Source organism: Channa argus, chromosome 14 (genome assembly GCF_033026475.1).
Source record: "Channa argus isolate prfri chromosome 14, Channa argus male v1.0, whole genome shotgun sequence".
NCBI lineage: Eukaryota > Metazoa > Chordata > Actinopteri > Anabantiformes > Channidae > Channa > Channa argus.
In genome coordinates, this window is record NC_090210.1 from 25877956 (window position 1) to 25900600 (window position 22645).

A 22645-nucleotide genomic window follows, 5' to 3' on the forward strand; every position below is an offset into this window, starting at 1 on the left:
TACTGCAGAGCAAAAAATAGCAGCCAGGTTTGGGCGGATACAGCAGCTACAGGTGATTCAGAAGCTATGTGTGATTTATAGTTTCTAATTAAACATTTGCTCTGTGTGATGTGTTTTATCTTGATATCGTTTTAGTCAAATCAGCTGAGCTCTTCTGATTGAAGGAAGCACAGTAAAAGTATTTCACCATTTGTATAAACTATTTCAATAAAAGTGTATTTTTTAAAAATCAGTTTTAGTAAATGCTTTTATTTTGACAGCAATCACTACCGCTGTGAAACGATATAATTTCTCTTATGACTGAAACAGAGAAAAAACTGCTGAGATGGTGTAAATGGAACCTGAAGGTGACACACTTTGTCAAACACAAATCATTTGTATTGGTACTACTGGTATAACGTTACCATGTGTTCATATAAATATATAAACTGTATATAACATATTAAAAATTGTCAAACAGCCATTAAAATAAGCATAAAATACTAATAAAATGTTAATTGAATATTGAGATTTTCTTTCTAGTGGAATGATCTGACTCATCAAGATGTTGTTGACAGGAAGTATGTCTCCTCGATGAAACATGAATATAACTAAGAATCGTGTAAATCAGCCTTCCCTTTCTGGACTCATACCTTTGTCATTCAGATCATGGTTCCAGTTCACAAGGAGCCATTTACACACAGTGTTCAGGTGGGAAAATGATCCACCTATGACTTTAATGACTCCACAGAGGTTCAATACCTGGGCCAGATGTGGATTTATGGACGGATGACATGGGCAGCTGGGAAGTTCTCCCCTTCAGCACTTTGGAGGGGGGCAGGGGGAGGTCATTGTTTATCTAGTCTGAGTGGGTATTGATGGTTAACACTGGAACACTTTGTGCACTCAGGTGTATGGCAGGTGAAGTCCACCTACCATAAAAATTCTACTAAACAGGCAATTACATTCATAGCCTCATTAGTGTGTGTGTGCACAGACAGCTGCATGTATCCCACCATAGATATCCCCTCAGGTCTTCCCACTGGAGCCAAGCCGGGGCGGGGACGGTTTCAAATCTGCACACCACCATGTAATTAATTGGGCAAATCCTGGGCGGATTTCTTCTTGAGATGTAACTGATGACTTTGGATCGAAGAACAAGGTTTTAGAAATTGCACAGTTTATTCTGTTTGTTATTAGGTGTGTGTGATACAGAACATAGTTTGTGTTTTTAAAGCAATAATAGTGTAATAGAATTCAATTATCTTTTTTTAACATGCAAATTCTTGTCTTTCTTTCATATTTTAGGTCTAAGAGTTTTATTTATATCTTCATATCATTATATGTCTATAAAAGTTATAATTGGTGCTGTTTAAACATTCGTTTTTTTGTGGGGGGGTTGTAGGGGTGTTCTTTTACTGCCCGGGCCTTCTAATCAGTCTTAACAATGACCAATGTGCTGAGACTGACTCCGGTAAGCGTCCAGGACAGAGCTCCATCATCATCGTTTGCATGAACAGGAGCACTGATGTGATCCAACAACACAGTGTACAAACCAGCTCTCAGTCCAGCTGGTGTCAGGCCTGGAAGAGGTTGATTTCCTGCTGTTAAGAACCTTTACAGGTTGTTCTCTAAACTTCACAGAATGAACCTCCTTTAAATATTTGTATTGATGAGTTCACACTCCCACATTTGTCTGATCACTATTTTAATAAGATTTAGTGTAAAGACTACAGGTGATGAGGCTCCAGACTGAAAGGTTAGAGAAGTAGTAAGGATTCATTCTGAACTTTACAAACCTGCTGGCTCAAACAGGCAAACAGAGGTTCTACAACCATCTCTATTTTTCTGATCAAGATCATGAACAATGCAGAGAAACCTGAGCTTCTATGCGAAATATTGCTCCTATGAAACATGACACTTTAGCAGTTTCTCTGAAACCAGAAGGCTGTCTGTCTCCTCCAGATGATGACATCCGTCTAACTTCTTTCAACACTGCATTGCTCTCATCATTTGCAATTCTGACTGAGGATGACGTATCCACCCTCCTCCTCTCTAACCATCCGACCACCTGGACTCTGGATCCGATACTTTCCACTCTTCTTCAAGCAGTTGCACCCGCACTAATGCCAGCTATTACACAAGTCATCGACACATCTCTCAAAACAGGGACTTTTCAAACCTCTTTCAAGCAGGCCTTGATTACCCCCCTGCTCAAGAAGCCTTCTCTTGATCCCTCTGTAGTGGAGAACTACCGACCTGTCTCCCTCCTTTTCTGGCCAAGACAATGGAACAAGCAGTCTTCAACCAACTCTCAGACTTCCCTTCCAAGAACAACTTCCTCGATGTCAACCAGTCTGGCTTCTGGCGTGGGCATGTTTCTCACTCTCATAGCCTCTCTACCAGTGTGCCGCAGGGCTCAGTTCTTGGTCCTCTTCTTTTTTCTGTCTATACTGCATCCCTGGGTTCCATCATTCACTCACATGGTCTTTCCTATCACTGAACCGCTGATGACACACAGCTCTTCCTGTCCTTTCCACCGGATGACTCCACTGTCTCATCACGTATTTCTGCATGTCTCTCAGACATCTCAGCCTGGATGAGTGAGAGACATCTTCAACTTAATCTCTCCAAGACCAAAGTCCTTCACTTCCCAGCCAGACCTTTGACACAACACAACATCAGCATCAACATGGGATCTACAGTGATTGTCCCCACTAAATCGGCCAAAAATCTGGGGGTCATCATCGACGACCAACTGAACTTTAAGGACCACATCTCCTCAGTCTCTAGGGCAGCAGATTAGCTCTCTACAACATCAGGAAGATCAGACCCTAAATCACGGAATATACAACCCAACTCATTGTACAGTAATTGTGTTGCAGTAATCGTCTCGATTACACAATCAAACCCTTGCAGATGATCCAAAACGCAGCAGCTCACCTCATTTTTAATCAGCCAAAAAAGACCCATGTCACACCACTCTAGATCTCTGCACTGGCTTCCTGTAGCTGCTCACATCAGGTTCAAAGCTCTGTCTCTTGCTCACAGGGTGGTTAACTCGACAGCTCCTGCTTAACTCAACTCCCTCATTCAGGTCTACAATCCTTCCCGCCCGCTGCGATCTGTCAACGAATGACATCTGGTGGTCCCGGCACCACACAGAAGACACAAAGCAAAACTCTTCAGCGCAATGATCCCATGATGGTGGGACGAGTTACCAAACTCTGCACGCTCAGCAAACTCTCTCCCAATATTCAAAAAAACTGCTGAAAACAGAAATCTTCTGCATCTTCCTATGCACTTAAATCTTTAAAAAAAAAAAAAAAAATCAACTTCCTTTCTGCTCTTTCTCGCACTTGCATCTCGTGAACTGTGAACACTTTTCTGATAGGACTTTGCTTTGATGTTTTCACCTTGACTTAGATTTTTGCTGCATTGTACCTCACTTGTAAGTCGCTTTGGATAAAAGCATCTGACAAATGACTAAATGTAAACGTAAATGTAGCAGTGAAGTAGCTAAACCCACGAAGGGTCTCAGTCTGACTCTGTCTTTACTGTGAGGACAACAAGGAGGAGCCTCAGTGCTGTGACTGTGGTAAAAGCCTTTGAGATGAAGGGGAAACGTCCTGACGGAGAATCTCCACTGGATGGACAGTAGTTACTGAACAACTGGTTTTTAAACACAAAGGCTTTTAAAGGCTTTTTTAAATTCTGCTGGTTTCAATATGCCAGGATTTACAACCTACAGCCAGTTTAATGCTGAATTATATGTGAGCTGAAGACAAACTCCAGGTTTTGGGTGTTTTATTGTCTACTGCATCACTATTGGACATGTCACATGATGTCTCACCATGAAATAATCAGTTACCAGGGGCAGGTCTAGAAATTTAAAAAATAAAAATGATATAGAAATTCAAATGATGCAGAGATCCAGTCCTACACGCCTCTCTGCAGTGTCCTTACAACCGTCACCCCCCCACAACTCCCACATACCTATAGAGACTGTGTCTGTTCCCCGACCTAAATTACATAAAGTAAATATGACAACAAGAGGAGTTAATCATAATAACCTAATAAAAGTTAAGACTACTCCTCTTACAGAACAAAACCCCAAAACTATTAAATGTGGATTATTAAATATCAGATCTCTCTCTTCTAAATCTCTGTTAGTAAATGACTTAATAAGTGATCATCAATTCGATTTATTCTGTCTCACTGAAACCTGGTTGCAGCAGGAAGAATATGTCAGTTTAAATGAGTCAACCCCCCCAAGTCATATTAATTATCATGTTCCTAGAAGCACAGGCCGAGGTGGAGGAGTTGCAGCAATCTTCCATTGTAGCTTATCAATAATTCCAAGACCTAAACATAGTTATAACTCATTTGAGAGCCTTACTCTTAGCCTTTCACACCCAAACTGGAAAACTCAAAAACCACTATTATTTGTTATCGTGTACCGTCCTCCAGTCCCTTATTCAGAGTTTTTGATTGAATTTTCTGATTTTCTATCTGATTTAGTGCTTAGTACAGATAAAGTCATTATAGTGGGTGACTTTAACATTCATGTAGATGCTGACAGTAACTGTCTGAGCACTGCGTTTAATTCATTATTAGATTCAATTGGTTTTTCCCAAAATGTAAATAAACCCACTCACTGTTTTAGTCACACGTTAGACCTTGTCCTTACGTATGGAATTGAAGCGGATAATTTAACCATATTTCCTCACGACTCTCTTCTGTCTGACCATTTTTTAATAACATTTGAATTTACAATAACAGACTATATAGCAGTTAGGGAAAAATTCCACTATAGCAGATGCTTAAGTGAAAAAGCTGTCAACAAATTTAAAGAAATTATTTCTTCATCATTTGCTTCACCATATGTTAATACAATGGAAAGTAGTCTCCTTAATGTTACTCCTGCACAAGTAGATTATCTTGTTGACAATTCTGCAGCCTCACTACGTACAATACTCAATAGTGTTGCCCCTCTAAAAAAGAAGGCAGTAAAACAGCAGAGGCGATCTCCATGGTATAGTTCACAAACACGCAACTTAAAACAGGAAACACGAAAGTTAGAAAGGAAGTGGCGTTTCAGAAAGTTAGAAGAATCTCATTTAGCCTGGAAAAATAGTTTAAAAATGTACAAAAAAGCTCTGTGATGCCAGAACAGCATATTATTCATCATTAATAGAAGAAAACAAGAACAACCCCCGGTTTCTGTTCAGCACTGTAGCCAGGCTGACTAAGAGCCATAGTTCTGTTGAGCCTAGTTTTCCCTTAACTTTGAGCAGCAATGACTTCATGAGCTTCTTTATGAATAAAATTGTAGCTATTAGAGAACGAATTCACCAGATCCTCCCCCCAAAAATTACAGATAGATCTTCATGTTCAACAGTGCTAGAGTCATCAATAAGGCCCCACTCCCTGTTAGACTGCTTTTTACCCATAGATCTCTCTGAGCAAGCTTCAATTATTACCTCATCTAAACCAACAACCTCTCTGCTAGACCCTATTCCAACTAAGCTGCTCAAGGAAGCTTTACCCTTAATAGATACATTCATATTAGATATCATAAATCTATCTTTAGAAACAGGCTATGTACCACAGGCCTATAGGGTAGCTGTAATTAAACCATTACTTAAAAAACCCTGTCTTGACCCAGGTGTTTTAGCCAATTACAGACCAATATCTAATCTCCCCTTTATTTCTAAAATAATTGAAAAAGTAGTCGCAAAACAATTATGTGATCACCTTCATAGGAATAATTTGTATGAAGACTTTCAGTCAGGATTTAGAGTTCATCATAGTACAGAAACAGCACTGGTAAAAGTCACCAACGATCTTCTCATGGCCTCAGATACTGGACTCATCTCTATACTTGTTCTGTTAGATCTTAGTGCTGCATTTGATACCATTGATCATAACATTTTATTACAGAGACTGGAACATGAAAATGGAATTACAGGAACTGCACTAGGTTGGTTTAAATCTTATCTATCTGATAGATTTCAATTTGTTCATGTTAATGATGAATCCTCCATGCACACAAAGGTTAGCTATGGAGTTCCACAAGGCTCTGTGTTAGGACCAATACTTTTTACTTTATATATGTCTCCTTTAGGCAACATTATTAGAAAACACTCCATAAATTTCCAATGTTATGCTGATGATACCCAGCTATATTTATCTATGGAACCAGATGAAAATAATCAGTTAATAAAGCTTCAAGCATGCCTACAAGACATCAAGGCCTGGATGTCCCACAATTTTTTACTTTTAAACTCAGACAAAACTGAAGTCATAGTATTTGGGCCCAAAAATCTCAGAGATATGATGTCCAACCATATTGTTACACTAGATGGCATAAGTCTGGCCTCCAGTACTACTGCAAGGAACCTTGGAGTTATTTTTGATCAGGATCTGTCCTTTAACTCACATATAAAACAAATCTCTAGAACAGCCTTCTTCCACCTACGGAACATTGCCAAAATTAGGAGCATCCTGTCTCAAAGTGATGCCGAAAAACTGGTCCATGCATTTGTTACCTCTAGGTTGGACCACTGTAATTCCCTACTTTCAGGATGCCCCAGTAACTCCCTAAAGAGCCTGCAATTAATCCAAAATGCTGCAGCAAGAGTGCTGACTGGAACTAGCAAGATCATATTTCACCTTCACTAGCTTCTCTCCATTGGCTTCCCATTAAATGTATTAAAACCCTGCTTCTTACATATAAAGCTCTGAATGGTCAGGCTCCATCATATTTAGAAGACCTCATAGCACCATATCATCCCAGTAGACCACTTCGCTCTCAGAATGCAGGCCTACTTGTGGTTCCCAGAATTTCCAAAAGTAGAATGGGAGGTAGAGCCTTTAGCTATCAAGCTCCTCTCCTGTGGAACCAGCTCCCAGTTCAGATTCGGGAAGCAGACACCCTCTCTACTTTTAAGTCTAGGCTTAAAACCTTCCTTTTTAATAAAGCATATAGTTAGTTATAGTTATGCTGCCATAGGCTTAGACTGCTGGGGGACCCACCCCCCAATGCACTGAGCTCCTTTCCTCCTCTTGACCATCTCTCCTCTCCTCTCACCCCGCAATTCTCACCACTGTATGTCATTAACTCTGTGTGTTCTCTCCCGTAGTTGTCTTTGTCCTCCTCTGTCCCCCTCTCTCTGTCCCTTTCTGCAGGTGTCCCCCGGCTTTGAAGCTGTGTGTCTTCCAGCGTGCAGCTACTGGTCCTACCAATCTGCCCAATGTTTTGTTATTGCTTTTTGTTGCTCTGTTCTTTTCTCTCTCCCCTTTCCACTCACCCCAACCGGTCGAGGCAGATGGCCGTCCACCCTGAGCCTGGTTCTGCTGGAGGTTTCTTCCGTTAAAGGGAGTTTTTCCTCTCCACTGTTGCCTATGGCTTGCTCCAGGGGGAATTGTTGGGTTCTCTTTATATATCTTTATAATCTTGACTTTATTCTGTAAAGTGCCCTGAGATGACTTTGTTGTGAATTGGCGCTATATAAATAAAGTTGAATTGAATATATAAATAAAGTTGAATTGAATGTCTCAAATGATGTCTCTGTCTCCTCTGCTGAGTAGCCAGAGACTTCATGTTTTTAGACCATCCCGTTCTTATCAGAAGACATCTCAGGAAAGGGTTCAGAGAACTTCTGCTCAAACATTCACCCTGAGATGAACTGATTACATGCATGTCTTGCAGACTCATTCTGTGCAGTCTGATTGGTTGGTGCCCTGATGGATCACTAAAGTTACATTGTGCATAATTTATAACATTCAATATAAATCTGGTGCATTACTGATCTTAATGTCACGTGGAAAAGGGCTGTGCAGAGCATAGTGGGGCAGAGAGTTGGTTTCTGATGCTGCAGCATCCTCCTGTTAAACACTGCACTTAATTTTAGTTTCACCCACGTCGGTCTGTGCATTTTCTCTGAAAATTACGTTGTTTTATGGTGAGATTCTAAATTTAAGAATTTAACCAAGAATGAAGCTGTGTGTTGGCTGTCAGCTTTGGACACGTCTCTGTGTCTTATTTAGCTACTTCACATTTTTGTCAAGGTGCAGGTGTTTTAATGGCCGTTTAACAGATTTACAGTGATGATTAATGTCCCATGGCCCTGAAGTAAACATGATACATTCAGAAAAATCAAACATGACCAAAGTGACTAATAAAACACTTCATTTATTCACAACATTACATAACTGTGTCTTAATGTGTAGTATAAACATGTTTCTATCTACAAGTCACAACTGACTATTTTTAAAAGGAGGACAAGAGCAGGGAGGTGACTGAAGTCTGTATTGCACTCATCTGGAGCTTTATCCTAAAGTGTGACTCTGCAGAGTCTCAGCCATCGTGCGACGCCCATCAGCTGAAGTCAGACACTATAAAAGAAGCACAGAAGTTAACTCCATGGATCAGTGCCTTTGTGCTTGTCCCTTCAGGGGTCGACACAGCAGAACGTGTTCCACACGTTGATTTGGCGAGAGATTTTACACCAAATGCCCTTCCTGCCAAAACCCTCCCATTTTAGCCAGGCTCGGGACTGGTACCAAGGTGGTCCTTGGTGACTGGGTAGGGCCACATTTGGTGGAGTGGGATTCAAATCCGCAGCCTTCTGCATCCCAATCCAATGCTCTACTACTGATCCACCAGCCTCAAATTAACATGTTGGAACTTAACTTCATATCAATTCCCCTTTTGCTCACTATTTCCTCGTGTGTTTCCACTTTCCACTGTGTTTTGCCATGTAGGTACAAACAGAGCTGCTAATGAGAGGATCAGACCTGAGGGGAGGAAAAACTGTAATCTGACATACATATTCCACTCAGACTGATTCATTAACTGATGTACATCTGTCACTTAATGTCCTCAAGGATCCATTTTATTTTCCAGTTAACTGATTATTAGAAGCCTGAGGTGGATTTTCTAAATATCTTGTTTTGTCTGTCCAACTGACCAAAACCCAGAAAGACAGTCTGTCATGTCTGTTGTCCAAAATAACATCAGTACTTTTGTTAAATACTCCAGTCATAAGAATCAGTACATTCAGAACATGTTAATGTTTCCTAACTGCGGTTGTGAAATCTGACTTTAGAATATCAACTTTGAGTTTCTGTTTCTGTGCAGCTGGGGGCAGTAATGGACCATAAAATGGAGAAAAGACCACAGTGATAAAGAAAAGTCACTCTCATAAAGCAACAAAAGAAGTTCAAGTGCAGTTTGTGAGAGTTTAGACACTTACATCTGACTAAGACAAGGAGTCACCAGAAGCTGAACAACCTGCAGGAGGAATCAACACAGAAGGGTGAACAGTAGTAGGTGCTGATCATAACATCAATAGAGGAGAACACATCTGACCCAAACCCTCCAGACCTTTCCTGGTATTGCTGAACGTATTAATTACATGGTGTCACTGGTCCCAGTTGTCTGCTGGAGAAGACAGAGCGAGTATGATGGGCTGAAGAACAGGAAGCTGTTGATCTGACAGAAACAAAGAAGCTGTGAGGACATGTGCAGCAAGTTCTGTTGACAACGTTAAATGTGTTAATGCTGTGAAGTGTTTGGGGACGTCCCTGTGAGCTCCCAGCACCTGCTCCTAATCATTTTACAGACACAGGTGTTGAGTGAAGTGATGAACAGCAGAAGCCAACGCACATGTTTCCTTCTCCTTAGTGATCTCCCGTAGGAAGGACTTGAGGTGTGGACCCAGAACGTCCCCCAGCCACTGGACAGCCCATAAATTCTCCTAAATAAAAAAAATAAAATAATTTAAAAATAATCTGATCTATTCTTTACAAACTTATTTCAGGTTCATGGCTCCTCCACATTCAGTTACTTTTATTCCAGCGGGAATTTTAAATGAGCTAAAACATGATCAGATGGTCAAGTCCAAAAACTAGCTAACTGAACCAAGATATCAGCAGAAACTTTGTGAAAACATGAAGTCACCGTTTGCTGTGAGGAATTCACGTCCACAAACAGACATTAGGAGAAAAATACCTTGAAGGTGCTGAGCACAGGCAGCGCTGGTCTCAGAGCAGCTCTGAGGATTCTCCAGTGCAAAGCTCCTGTTACCAACAGCAACAAGGCCTGATCCGGGTACTCCTGTAAAGACACACACACACACACACACACACACACACACACACACCTGCTTACCACCTATGACATGCAGGAGTTGAATCATCTAAACACACTGACCTGCTCAAAGAATTCTGGGATTTCTATATTTGACCCGTCCATGTTGTGCAGTACAAAGTCCACAACGTCCTTCGCTTCCTGAGTCCAGAATGAGAAGTTATGTTTTCATAATAAAAGGCAAAAATGCAAAAGAGCTATAAATAAAGTAGAAATACACACGTGCAGAAAGTGTGGTGGTGGTGCTGGTAGAGCACGAATGGAGGCACGAGGTGCGTTCATGATGGAGAGTAAACGGGTCCAACACTGAGACTGGGTCACAAAAGTAGACAGTGGAACATGGATTCATACAGCACACTTCAGTCAGAGAATAATGTTTTTCAGGATCATAAAAAAACGACACAGCAGTCATTAAAACAAGAGGCTCACACTTTTTCCAATGAAAACACAGCATCTAAACCAAAAAATACACAACACAGAGAAAACTACGGTAAGTGTCAGCAGGGTGAAGAGCCTCCAACATCCTTCTTGTTCACTGAGGGACAGTCTCGGGACAGGGACAGAAAACGTGCTGAGAGCTGCAGACTTACATCCATGAACACTTCCGAGCAGAGGGTCTGAGCCCTGAGAGAAAACTTGAGCAGCTCAGTGCGCTTCAGCGGGACAGCACCTGGGGACACCACAGAGTTTGACCCTTCAAGTTTCAGAGAGAGAATGGGGACATTAGACAGACTCTGACCTTTGATTGGCTCCCATGGTGCATCACAGTAACACAGCTGAACCGGCTGCGTGACCGTCAGCTTTGGTGCTGTTGCTGTTTTAAAGACACGGAGATAAAAGCGAAAGAGGAGCGGAGTTAGGCGGGTGGCAGGGGCATCCCCTGGGGGCAGCAGACTGAGCACTGCTGCCATTAACTTCCTGTCCATGCACTTGAAGAAAGGGATCAGGTCTCGAAGCTGCTGCAAGCTACAGGAAATATACAGGTGAGGGATTTGATTGTGAAAGGTGGACATTTCATTACTTCAGAAGGTCAACGAGTCATAGTTACAGAGCTAACGATAACTATAACGCAGATGAAACAAAGTTATAAAAGTCAATTAATCTGATCATACGTTTTGAAACCACATCCCTCATTGATCAGCAACAGAACCAAGTACAGTGCTGTAAACTGCACACACATCCTTACATGGAAGCAGAGATAACACTCACACTGTGACATCATCAGTCTGGACCACTTGGAGGTAGCGACACAACTCTCTGTACCTACACACACACACACACACACACACACACACACACACACACACACACACGAGTTTGCAGTCAGTCTCTGCAGTCATGTGAAAACTATGTTCATCCTTTACATACCTGTTCTGCTGCTGCAGCAATTCTGTTCTCAGTAGAACCACAGAGGTGGGTTCCATCAGGACGTCCGTCCTGTGAACTCCACACACATTTTTTCCTTTCAGCACAGACGTGAGCAGGAAGTCGTCCTGTGCACGAACACACAGGCTGAGGAGTCAGAGTCATAGACAGAAAGTGGGTTTAATGGGAAACAAACAGTAAAAGTTCTATTTTTGTTTCTTTCACTGTTATAATAGACTCCCTACAAATAACCTTCACTCTAACACAAACCCACTACTAGGAACAGCAAACTGTCCTCACTTCACCAAAACATAGTAGGCAACACACACACACACACACACACCTGTTTGTCATGCTGCTCAGCTCAGCAGGAAAATATAATCTGCTGTAAAAATCCTGCAGTTTCAAAGTGAACTCTGGTGTAAAATCGCCCTTCACCATCTGTCGCTGCACTGATCCTACAACCCTGGAAACACAAAGAGAAAACAGAAGAGGTCAAGGTCCAGTAAGTTTCAGAGATGATGGACTTCAGTGTGTGTGTGTGTTTACCTCTGCAGTAAAACCAGTTTGGCCTGAGCAGCATTTGCCAGAGGAGACAGTGAGACCAGAGCTCTGCAGAAAAGAAGCTTAACTCAGAGTTAAACTAAAGACTGTGTGAGTGTGAAAGAGTGAGGGTGTGTGAGAGAGGGAGTGTGAGTGTACACACACCCTGACGGCTGAAAATGATGAACGAAGTCTTCAGCGGCTCCCAGTCTCATAACGGCTGCAGCTTTGACTTCTTGTTCATCTGCTCTGCTCAGGAACGACGACACAAACTCGAACACAGGCGTGTAGCTGTGAAAGGAGTTTAACACTGAATCTGGAAGTCCTGTTACCAGGACTACACTTCCTGATAACCTCACGCTCAACATGTGACATGCGCCACTGCCATCACAGACCGACACCTTCTATGTCTCAGCAAAGGTGATGTTGGTTCAGACTAAAATTTAACTCTGCGACCAATAGTGTGAGGTTCATCCGATCCTCAACCATTCTGATTTACAGAAGAACAGGAGGAAGCAGAATAAAAGGGAAACACCCTATTTCACCCTATGTGCATCAAGGTCTAAATCTGGCCCTACTCCAGCCCCATCATTGCTCCTGACTGCTACGCATTTGAGGACATCAGGTGAGGGACAGTGTAACTCACTCGTGGACAACGCCTTCCTGTAACCTCTGTCCTTTCAGGAAGGTGTTGAACCGCTCACACAGCTCCTCTCTGAAGCTCTGCAGCATCGTCTCTGGACCCGAGAAGGAAATGACATGTAGTTAGTCTCAGCTCCACACATGTCCACATACACTTGGATCCGAAACAAGTGAAGCTGAACCTACCTGCTCTGCTGAGGGAAGCATCGACTTCCTTCCCACTGAGGCCAAAACCTCTCAGTCCTCTCAGCTGTGCGCGGTGTCGGGCGTCCATCCAGACGTCGCTCCATTTGTGGCTGTTGCAATGACATGTGCTGCTGCGATACCACAATGGGCACTACACACACACACACACCTTTAACATGGGCCATGTCATTTCTTTCCTCTCAAACATGTGATAAACACATTACAACACACCCAGCTCACCAACCGATCCTGTGGAGCCCTAAAGATCGCAATGTGCTGATGTACGAATGTGTGGCTGCACCGTGAGCTTGTTGACCAGTCACCTGCTACTGATCTGGCAGGTAAAGTGACACGGACTGATGTCTGTTTTCTTCACTGATTAGCGTCAGGATTAGTTTTATTGTGTGTAGATTTCACGTGTTAGCAGCATTTGTTTATTATCACAATAGCGAACAATGTTCTCAGAGACTGTCCTCACATCCTGCAGAGTGACCATCTCTGCCTTAAGGCCATAACAAATCTCCTCACACAGTGACTTCAATGAGTCTGTGGGTTTGGCATTTGAGAGACGATACAGGACAATCATCTGTCTGTGCCCTGTCGTAAAAAGTACATAAATATACCTCCAGAGCAGGTTGACACGTACCAGTGATGCTCGTTTGTCGCAGATGTAGCAGAAGCACTGGTCACAAAAGAGCTGGTTGGAGGCCACAGGAGCACTGAGGTCACAGTGTACAACCCTGAGCAGAGGCAGCATTTCCCATCAGCCCCCCTCTGCATTATGCACAGTGTGTGCATGTGTGTGTGTGTGTGTGTGTGTGTGGGGGGGGGGGGGGGGGGGGGGGGGGGGCGGCACTCACGTAAAAGGATGAACAGGACAGTCAAAGCGAGCGTGAGGCAGCACGTCAGCAGGACGGGAGAAGGTGACCACCAGGTCCTCATCTACAGCATCTGTAACACAACAGCTGGTGACTAGTCATCAGCTGTGATGTAAACACACCAGGTGTGTGAGATAACCGTGGTTACCTTTGGTCTTCATGTGGTCCAGCTCCACAATGAGCACAGAGGCCTCGCTGCATGATGTGTCACCTTCACAGTCATCATCACAGAGGATAACGTGTCTACGTTTCCCAGCTGTACACATATCAACTGTCTGAGGACAGAAAAGAGAGTCATTGTCCCCGTGTCAGGCCTCGGTCTGCTCTGAGAGACTGACGGTAACAAATCACCCTGCCACCCTGATTTCCTCCCAATGACGCGGACCCCCACTTTGTTCTATTCCCTATATAATGTCAGGACATACCTGACACCTTTGTAGTGCCTGTATTTAGAACCACAGTCCTATTGTGCATGTCTTTAGTTGTTTCTCTTATCTGCATTATCCTACTTTCTACATCAAAGTGGAAATTCCTAGTATGTGAAAACAAACCCAGTTCAGATTCAGGAAGCAGACACCCTCTCTACTTTTAATAGTGGTTTTATTTAAGTCAAGGCTTAAAACCTTCCTCTTTATTAAAGCTTATAGTTAGTTATAGTCATGCTGCTATAGGCTTAGACTGCTGGGGGACCCACCACCTCTTGTCCCTCTCTTCTCTCCTCTCACCCCACAATTGTCACCACTGGATGACATTAACTCTGTGTGTTTTCACCCGTAGTTGTCTTTGTCCTTCTCTGTCTCCCACTCTCTGTCCCTTTCTGCAGGTGTCCCCGGCTTTATAGCTGTGTGTCTTCCAGCAGGCACCTACTGGTGCTACCAACCTGCCTGATGTTTTCTTGTTGCTTTTTGTTGCTCTGTTCTTTTCTCTCTTCACTTTCCACTCAACCCAACAGGTCAAGGCAGATGGCTGCTCACCCTGAGCCTGGTTCTGCTGGAGGTTTCTGCTGTTAAAGGGAGTTTTTCCTCCACTGTTGCCTATGGCTTGTTCAGGGGGGGAATTGTTTGTTATGTCTTTATAGTCTTTATTATATAAGGTGCCTTGAGATGACTTGTTGTGAATTGGCACACAACCCAGCAGGCAGGACTTTGTATGAACACAACTGTAGTGCACATTTCTGTTGTCTGCTCCTCTGTGGCCTCAGAGCAGTGACATTAGGTCTGACAATATGATTTTGTGCTGTTAAACCAGGTCCACGCATAAGTGAAAATAAACTATGTTGATGGGCTGTTTAAGAATATGATTGAATATGATTTCAGACATGGCAAGTTCCAGTTTGTTGGCCTCATAAATTTAAAATAAAGTTTTAAATAGAAAAGAGTTTACTTTATTAAAATACTCAGCAAAAGTGCTTAATGTTGCCTTGGTTAGTAACCCATTACATATTAAGTACGTGATATCAGCTTAATGTCAAACACCTGTTCTAATTCTCCTTAAGGCTGATTTGACAAATTAAATGATTATGTAACTTATTTTGAAATCCAAACGTAGCCTCGTGACTGTTGCAGTTTTATCAACGCTGTGCCTCATTTTCACAGAAGGTGAAACCTTCAAAAAATAATTTATTGTTAAACGTTAATGAATGAGCTCACCTCTGCAGTGACGTTACCGTAAACGACGTATGAAGCCCGCACTTTGCTTGCGCAGGGAAACATTCAAAAACGAACGGACCGTTGACAGAGGACCGCAGTCACTGGACTCTGATAAAACAGCTCCGGAGATTCAAACAGTCTCCTACCGCACAGCGTCCTCTCCGTCCTCCCACAGAAACCAACAGCTATCACCTGGAGGCACCTGTGTCCAATCAGCAGGTAAACCGCGAACAAGCTGCTCACGCGTTATTTCAGATATATCACATATTTTGACTTTTTATTGAAGACGCATTTACACAGTTTGTCACCTGGATGATCAAACCAAACCAATTTTTTCTGCTGACGTCAGAAAATTACAACAGAAGTAAACTACAAAGTTTGTGTGATTTTTAGGGAACATTGTTTTACCTTTTTGGTCGGTGTCGCGCCAAGACTGTCAAACGTCACGGTCCCCGGATGTGGTACCTTTTTTTCGTGCTCATTATTGGCGCTGACGAACCGGCTGATGAGTGAATTTATCTCATAGGGTCAGTACGTGGTTGAATCGCGTCTTCTCAGTTGGTTTAATGTTTGGGGGGAATTATGAGAACAGTTGGGTGGTAAAAAGACAAAACCCAAATTAACTGTACAAATACAAACGTTTTAATGCTCTTCTGCTTATGACATTTGCACCTGTTATACTTGTAAGTGTTGAGTGTATTGTGATGCTGAGATTTTGGAACTTTCATGAGCAACAATTTAAGAGTTATTTATAGTGCAGTATTACTTTCACTCATGTCAACTGCATTGTCGTCTTCAGGTCAGTGGTTTTATTTGTGCAGTACTTTGGTTTGTGTGGAATACTTCACCTTTTCACAGCCCACTGTCATAACCCCCCACACATGCTTTTTCTAGTCTGTCAGTCATTCATTAGGGTTTCCAAAGACATGGATGGTTACAATAACCCAGCCTTCAGTGGCTTAAAGTCTGTCCTTCCTTCCCAACCTCCTCCCTGACACTCTTTTATAACATCACACTTCTCTGCACATATCAACTTCACCTTGGTCTATACGGGCATTCAAATCTGCACCGAGTTCAGCTGTTGTTCTGGAATTCAATCCATGAAAACAGTCTGACACTCCATATCACTTCTATGCAACCACACAGTTGCTACACAATGTCTGCTTCTCTTCGTCTCTTCCTCTGATCAGCAGAGAAAGAAAAAAGGAAACACTGAATCATCAGTGACATAAACTGGGAGAAGCCCTGTGTTTTAAAAAGATCCAAAATCCTCCATATCCTCAGCAACAAATGTTCTCTCTCTTTTTCAGAAGGTGATCAAAAGGCTGTGGACCCAAAACATTGACATTTATCCAGCCATCCCTGAGGTAACGTAGTAAATATTCACAAGACTAGTGGTTGGTGAACCACTGTATCTGATGGCTCATACAGTACAGAACCCAGTACTAGTCAGTCACAGTTTACTGTCACTGGTGGCTAATAACATGTTTATTTAAAAATCTCCAGTCTCTAACTGTCATGTCAACTATGTCGTCTAATTCACAACAGGCACCTTCCTTTAGATCAAATCTCACATTTCCTTTCTTTGAACCATGTGACAGAGCCGGTACCAGGAAGCTTTCCCTCATAGCACTGTGGCCTAATGGTTTCTCCCTGACTCGCTGTTTCCCTCACTGCAGGTGGCCCTGTTGTGGGGCAGTTTAGACTATGACAAAAGACGGATTATATAAAATCTTACAAGTTCTAAGCGACCTCTCAGGACAGTTTGTCCTTGGTCAACAATGTGTATGCAGAAATGTGTGAGGTAAAGCTGCCACTTAGTCTCTTTTCATGTAATAACCAGAGAAAACACTGTATTTGTCTTCCAGGATTTAGGAGCCCAGGTGAAGGTGAGGAAGCCGGCCACTGAGGCCTTCACTCGAAAGGTAGTAAATTGCTTCCAAACTAACATCTCCACATTGTCGGTATATTTTTCTCTCTCTAGGTTCCTCTTCCCAGAGCTCCCACGTCCTTTTGTTTCTTTTTGTGCAGCTCAGAATTTGATGCTGCTGGACTTGAGTCCTCTTCTTGGCCTGTTTTTTGGCGTCATCACCGCAGACCGTGACATCAGAGCTGGTCGTGACATCAGAGGAGACCTGGGTACTAGCATTAAACAGCTCTTCGGCTGCTGGGGCAGCACTGACCTCGTCATCCTTGGTGGTGGTATAGGTTTCTCCTGGACTGCAGCCACCCTGACAGTGTTTTTTCCATGCAGCCGTTTCTCGTACTGGAGCAGCTGGTCCCAAAAGCCGGCATTCAGCCTGATGTAGGGCCGGCTCTCCTGCACCCATCGGTGTGCCTGGCACAACGTCACTCCTCTGTAACGCATCAGGTAGGCCATCACCAGTGCCGGAGAGCGGCTCATCCCAGCAGCGCAGTGGACCAGTGTGCCCCCTGCTCGGTTGCAGTGGATACGCTCGGACACCCGGTCAAAGTGGTCCCCGAGGCGGGCGCTGGGCAGGTCAGAGACAGGAACCCGAACACATTCCACGCCCGGGTAGGTGGGGCTGGCATGGCTGATTGTTGCATTGACAATCAGAGTGATGCCTTTCTGTGACACCAGCGTGGCGTTGAGGGGCCCATCGGCCCCGCTGAGGAACAGGGTGGGGGTGATCTGAGAGACCGACATGAGGCCCACCTGTCAGGGAGCACATGGGGGAATTAATACCATCTGAGGACTGAGCAGCACATCCTAAAGACGCAACATAAAGTGCATACAGAAAGTTTTCCCAGTGTTTAACCTTTTTCACACTTTATGTTACAGCCATATTTCAAAAGGGATCAAATTCATTGTTTTCCTCAAAGGTCTACAAACAATAACCCACAATGACAATGTGAAAGAAGTTGAAATCTTTTCAAATGTATTAATTAATAAAAACATTTTTAAAAATCACACGTACATAAGTATCACGGATTTTGCCATGACACTCAAAATTGAGCTCTGGTGCATCCTGTTTCCACTGATCATCCTTGAGATGTTTCTACAACTTTAGTGGAGTCCACCTGTGGGAAGTTCAGTTGATTGGACATGATTTGGAAAAGCATACACCCGTCTATATAAGGTCCCACAGCTAACAATGCATGTCAGAGCACAAACCAAGACATGAAATCCAACGAATTGTCTATAGGCCTCTGAGACAGGACCTCCTCAGTAAAAGGGACATGACAGCCCACATGAAGGACTCTCAGACCATGAGAAACAAAATTCTGTTTGAACTCTTTGGCCTTAATGCCAAGTGTCATGTCTGGAGGAAACCAGGCACCGCTCACCACCTGGCCAATACCATCCAGACAGTAAAGCATGGCGGTGGCAGCATCATGCTGTATAGAGGTTTTTCAGCAGCAGTATCTGGGAGACTAGTTAGGCTCGAGGGAAAGATGAATGCTGCTATGTACAGAGACATCCTTGATGAAAACCTGTTCCAGAGCGTTCTGGACCTCAGACTGGGACGACGGTTCGTCTTTCAACAGGACGACGACACTAAGCACACAGCCAAGATAACAAAGCAGTGGCTACGGGACAATTCTGGGACTGTTATGTGGCCCAGCCAGACCCAAGACTTATACCCGATTGAACATATCTGAAGAGATCTGAAAATGGCTGTGCACAGATGCTCCCCATCCAACCTGATGGAGCTTGAGAGGTACTGCAAAGAAGAATGGGAGAAACTGCCCAAAATAATCAGTGTGTTAGCTTATAGCATCATATTAAAAAAGACTTGAGGCTGTAATTGGTGCTAAAGGTGCGTCAACAAAATATTAAGGAAAGGCGGTGAATATTTATGCAAATGTGATTTTTTTATTTTTTAAATTAAATTTGCAAAGATTTCAAACCAACTTCTTTCACGTTGAGAAAATAATGACTGTAATGCATTTTGGAATAAAGCTGTAACATAACAAAATGTGGAAAAAGTGAAGTGCTGAAAACTTTCTGGAATTTGTCAGTGAGCTGTTCATAGGGCAGCATCCAAAAGTTGGTTGTTCACATCACTGAAAGTGGATCCAAAGGGTTCTGAACTCTGGTACAGATTAGTTCGGACGAACATGTATCTTCTAAACCTTTCACATGGTTTCACGATGATGCAAAAATTATTCAGAAGAACCTGTGATTTTGGGTCTGATAATATCAGAGTACCAGTACTCTTACTGTGATACTTTTACCGAGATGAAGCTCAGATTACTGGTGTCTGTTTATAATTCATAATATAAAATATTTCTGTAACACTATTAAAAACATCGTAACAATGAGTCACATTTATCAGACTTTAAATTTCATGTTTTACAGTAGAGCACAAACATGTCTGACATTTCACAGTAATAAACAGTATAAAGGTGGAACAAATGTATCCTCTTTACCTGCTGCCTGCTTGGTTCCCTTACTTTTGGCTGTTTCTTCCTCTGATCATTGCTGTCAATGAAACACAGGCCCACACTCACCGAGCTGTACATGGCTGAGAGAGGCAGCCAATCATCTTGAGAGTTAATTTTAGGGCGACAGCTGGAAACTTGTCCTGAAGTCATGTGACCTTCCTCCTAAAATAAGACCAGAGATGCTGTCAAATAAAAATATGAATTCAGACAACAACATCCAAAGTTCGGGTGTAAAGACCCCACGTGGTCGATTTGTGCTGTTGGCTCAGGAAAATCTGTGAATATTTTTTCTGATTTAAAGGAATCGAACCACTGATTCTGTAGTTTGAGGACGACTATTGTACCGACCAAGCCACAAAAATGGTTTCCGTTTTCTCTGTTTGTGCTGTTTGTGTAAAGTCAATAGAATTATACAATTGTTTGCGTTTTTTGATCCTGAATCGTAATTTGATTTTTCTCTGGAGGCGTTCGACTCCCAGGTAACTTTAAGGCGTAATGCTTCATCTGCTCTGGTGGGGCAGCAAGGCGCCATGCCGCCGGAAGTGTAGCACAGCAAGAACCAGAGAAGAAGACACGCTAACGGCTAGTTTCTGCGTCATGGCGGAACTGAACAGACAGCTGCAGGAGTACCTGGCTCAGTCCAAAGGTGGCGGTGCCAAGACCATCTCCCAGTCAAGCTCCAGCACCACGGTGGACGTGGGAGACCCAGAGCCGGTACCGGGGAGCTGGTTCGGGCGGTGGTCCAGTCCGTGGTCCGGCAGTCGGGGCGGCGGGCAGTCCGCCACCAGCGGAACCAGCGGCTTTTCCTGGCCGTGGTCGGCCGAGCCGGACCCCTGCCTGCCGGGCATAAGCCGCCGGCAGCGGCTGCTGGCTTTCGGTGTGTGCGTGTCGTTTTCCGCGCTGTGTTTCGGACTGTCGGCGCTGTATGCGCCGCTGCTGCTGCTCTACGCTCGCAAGTTCGCGCTGCTCTGGTCGCTCGGTTCGCTGTTCGCCATTGCCGCCGCGGCGGTGCTGCGCGGCCCCAGCAGACTGGCCGCCGGCCTGCCCACCTCCCCCGGAGCAGCCGTATACCTGTGCGCCCTGGGAGGGACTCTGTACGCAGCGTTGAGCCTCCACAGCACAGTGCTGACCGCGCTGGGAGCCGCCTTGCAGGTCACCGTCATCGTCGGCTACGTGGTGACACTGCTGCCCGGGGGGAGCGCCGGGATCCGCTTCATTGGGGGGATGGCGGTCTCTGCCATCAAACGGACAGTCACCAGGAAAACAATGCCGATCTGAGCGGGGACTGAGAGCCAGAAACCGCACAGGCCTCACAGGCTTAAAGCACTGTTTTTTTATAAAAGGGTCTGGGGTCTTAGAGAGGCAATTATAGTCCTTGTGGTGCCAGAATAGTGAAGACCAACTCTGTGCCATTACATACCCTGCAGACTGATTACTGGCTGCTGTCAGCTGATTCTCAAACAGATGTTTAGTTGGAGACCAACTGAACCCTGAACTTTGACCTGCACGACAAGCAAAGGACCAAAGTGTAGATAGTTTGGTACCCTGAAAAAACTGTTTTCTTACATTGATTATCTAATCAATAACTTCTTTCTGGGTGAAGGGTTCGGGCGCAGGTGTGAACAGTTTAATACAGGAAATTTAAAAAAAAAAAAAAAAAAAGGTTGTATGTCTGAACCAGTTTATCAGCCGTGACCTCTGACCTGTTGCTGCACCACTGCTGAAAACATTAAATTAACCAGCTACAGGCACAAAGCTGAAATGTTTCTCCATCTTGGTTCTAATGCGTGATCAAAGGTGAAAAGAATCCAGAAAATACTAGAAGTAAAGATTTCTCTTGAATAATAGTTTTGTTTGTATCTTAATGTGCAAATTTGTCTCCTTACAAAGATCCTTGGCTGGAATGTTTAACACCAATTAAAGGTAACTGATACATTTACAGTCTGTAGTTTTAATTATATTCTGTATGATGCAGGGTGGACACAGGCATGACCAGGCACCAATTGCACCAGTCAGACATAAGGTCAACCTGTACAATCTAAATCTGCCATGATTTTGACTTTCTCAGTTTATTCTATGAGTTTATTATTGAGGTCATAGGTGGAGTTGCACTGCACTCTTATAAAGAGGTGGTTCTAATGTTTTTGGCTTCCTCATTCATTATAGTTAAAAATTTTAATCTTATAAGAGTAGAATTCATGATCTCTGTGATTTCACTTGTTAATCGCTGAACACAAATGTAAAACAAAAAACAAACTATGGTTTCTAACTTTGCCAATAAAAGAATTCTGGTTAGACCAGCAGGTAACAGGAAAAACCTAACGTCGGTCCCTCCCCTCACCCCACACTGGCAGACCTTGGGTTGCTTCTCAGTCAGAGCGGTGGTCCCTAGGTCAGAAGTAGTTGAAAACCTGTGTTTAGTAACAGCACACATATCATAAAACACTGCATTCAGAATTTTCTCAACCACGTTTCACTTTACTCCAAAATACTACAAGTAACAAAGTGTTTTATTCCGTTCTATTATTCAATATGAAAAAGTATAACATTATACATAAACATGAATGCAGTAATTTCCAAATCCAGAGATTTATAATAAATGCTATAAAACCTTCTGGATTTGGATGTGCAAACTTTTTAAAGATCTAAACACAGTTTTATTTTTTACTTAGATTAAAAGAAATTGTTCTCATCCACTTTTAAAACACCTAGTCTGAAAAAATGGAATGAAGTCTTTCTACTGAGCTCAGCAGAACATGTCCTGGAGCCCAGGTGCTTCACATGAAATCCCCGCTTTTGGAGAAGACAGAACTAAAAACAGCGTTTGACAGCACTTC

The 22645-nt window shown here is 43.3% G+C and overlaps 3 protein-coding genes across 3 annotated transcripts; 1 reads left to right on the forward strand and 2 right to left on the reverse strand.

The window, feature by feature from the left end:
• Positions 1–8179: 8179 nt before the first annotated feature.
• Positions 8180–17434, reverse strand: LOC137140767 (uncharacterized). The gene is made up of 15 exons (XM_067529366.1): positions 13898–17434; positions 13732–13822; positions 12872–13611; positions 12690–12780; positions 12209–12334; positions 12050–12112; positions 11844–11966; positions 11504–11647; positions 11345–11398; positions 10875–11101; positions 10726–10805; positions 10358–10447; positions 9998–10276; positions 9240–9743; positions 8180–8379 (listed from the first exon to the last, which is right to left on the reverse strand). The coding sequence occupies exons 3-13, from the start codon at positions 12957–12959 to the stop codon at positions 10181–10183; spliced, it is 1182 nt and encodes a 393-aa protein (XP_067385467.1). The 5' UTR covers positions 12960–13611; positions 13732–13822; positions 13898–17434; the 3' UTR covers positions 8180–8379; positions 9240–9743; positions 9998–10180.
• si:ch1073-184j22.2 (dual specificity protein phosphatase 18) lies at positions 17431–18066 on the reverse strand. The gene has a single exon (XM_067474747.1). The coding sequence runs from the start codon at positions 18064–18066 to the stop codon at positions 17431–17433; it is 636 nt and encodes a 211-aa protein (XP_067330848.1).
• A 2281-nt stretch (positions 18067–20347) lies between these two features.
• Positions 20348–21749, forward strand: sft2d3 (SFT2 domain containing 3). Its single transcript, XM_067529368.1, has one exon. The coding sequence runs from the start codon at positions 20406–20408 to the stop codon at positions 21084–21086; it is 681 nt and encodes a 226-aa protein (XP_067385469.1). The 5' UTR covers positions 20348–20405; the 3' UTR covers positions 21087–21749.
• The last annotated feature ends 896 nt before the right edge of the window (positions 21750–22645 follow it).

Excerpts from the sequence above, each read along its gene's own strand:
- sft2d3 (XM_067529368.1), top strand. The coding sequence starts at position 20,406 with ATGGCGGAACTGAACAGACAGCTGCAGGAGTACCTGGCTCAGTCCAAA.
- si:ch1073-184j22.2 (XM_067474747.1), bottom strand. The coding sequence starts at position 18,066 with ATGTCGGTCTCTCAGATCACCCCCACCCTGTTCCTCAGCGGGGCCGAT.
- LOC137140767 (XM_067529366.1), bottom strand. The coding sequence starts at position 12,959 with ATGGACGCCCGACACCGCGCACAGCTGAGAGGACTGAGAGGTTTTGGC. Across the intron at positions 12,781-12,871 it reads TGCTTCCCTCAGCAGAGCAG|AGACGATGCTGCAGAGCTTC; the intron begins GTAGGTTCAGCT and ends TCTCGGGTCCAG. Across the intron at positions 11,967-12,049 it reads AAACTGGTTTTACTGCAGAG|GGTTGTAGGATCAGTGCAGC; the intron begins GTAAACACACAC and ends TTGTGTTTCCAG.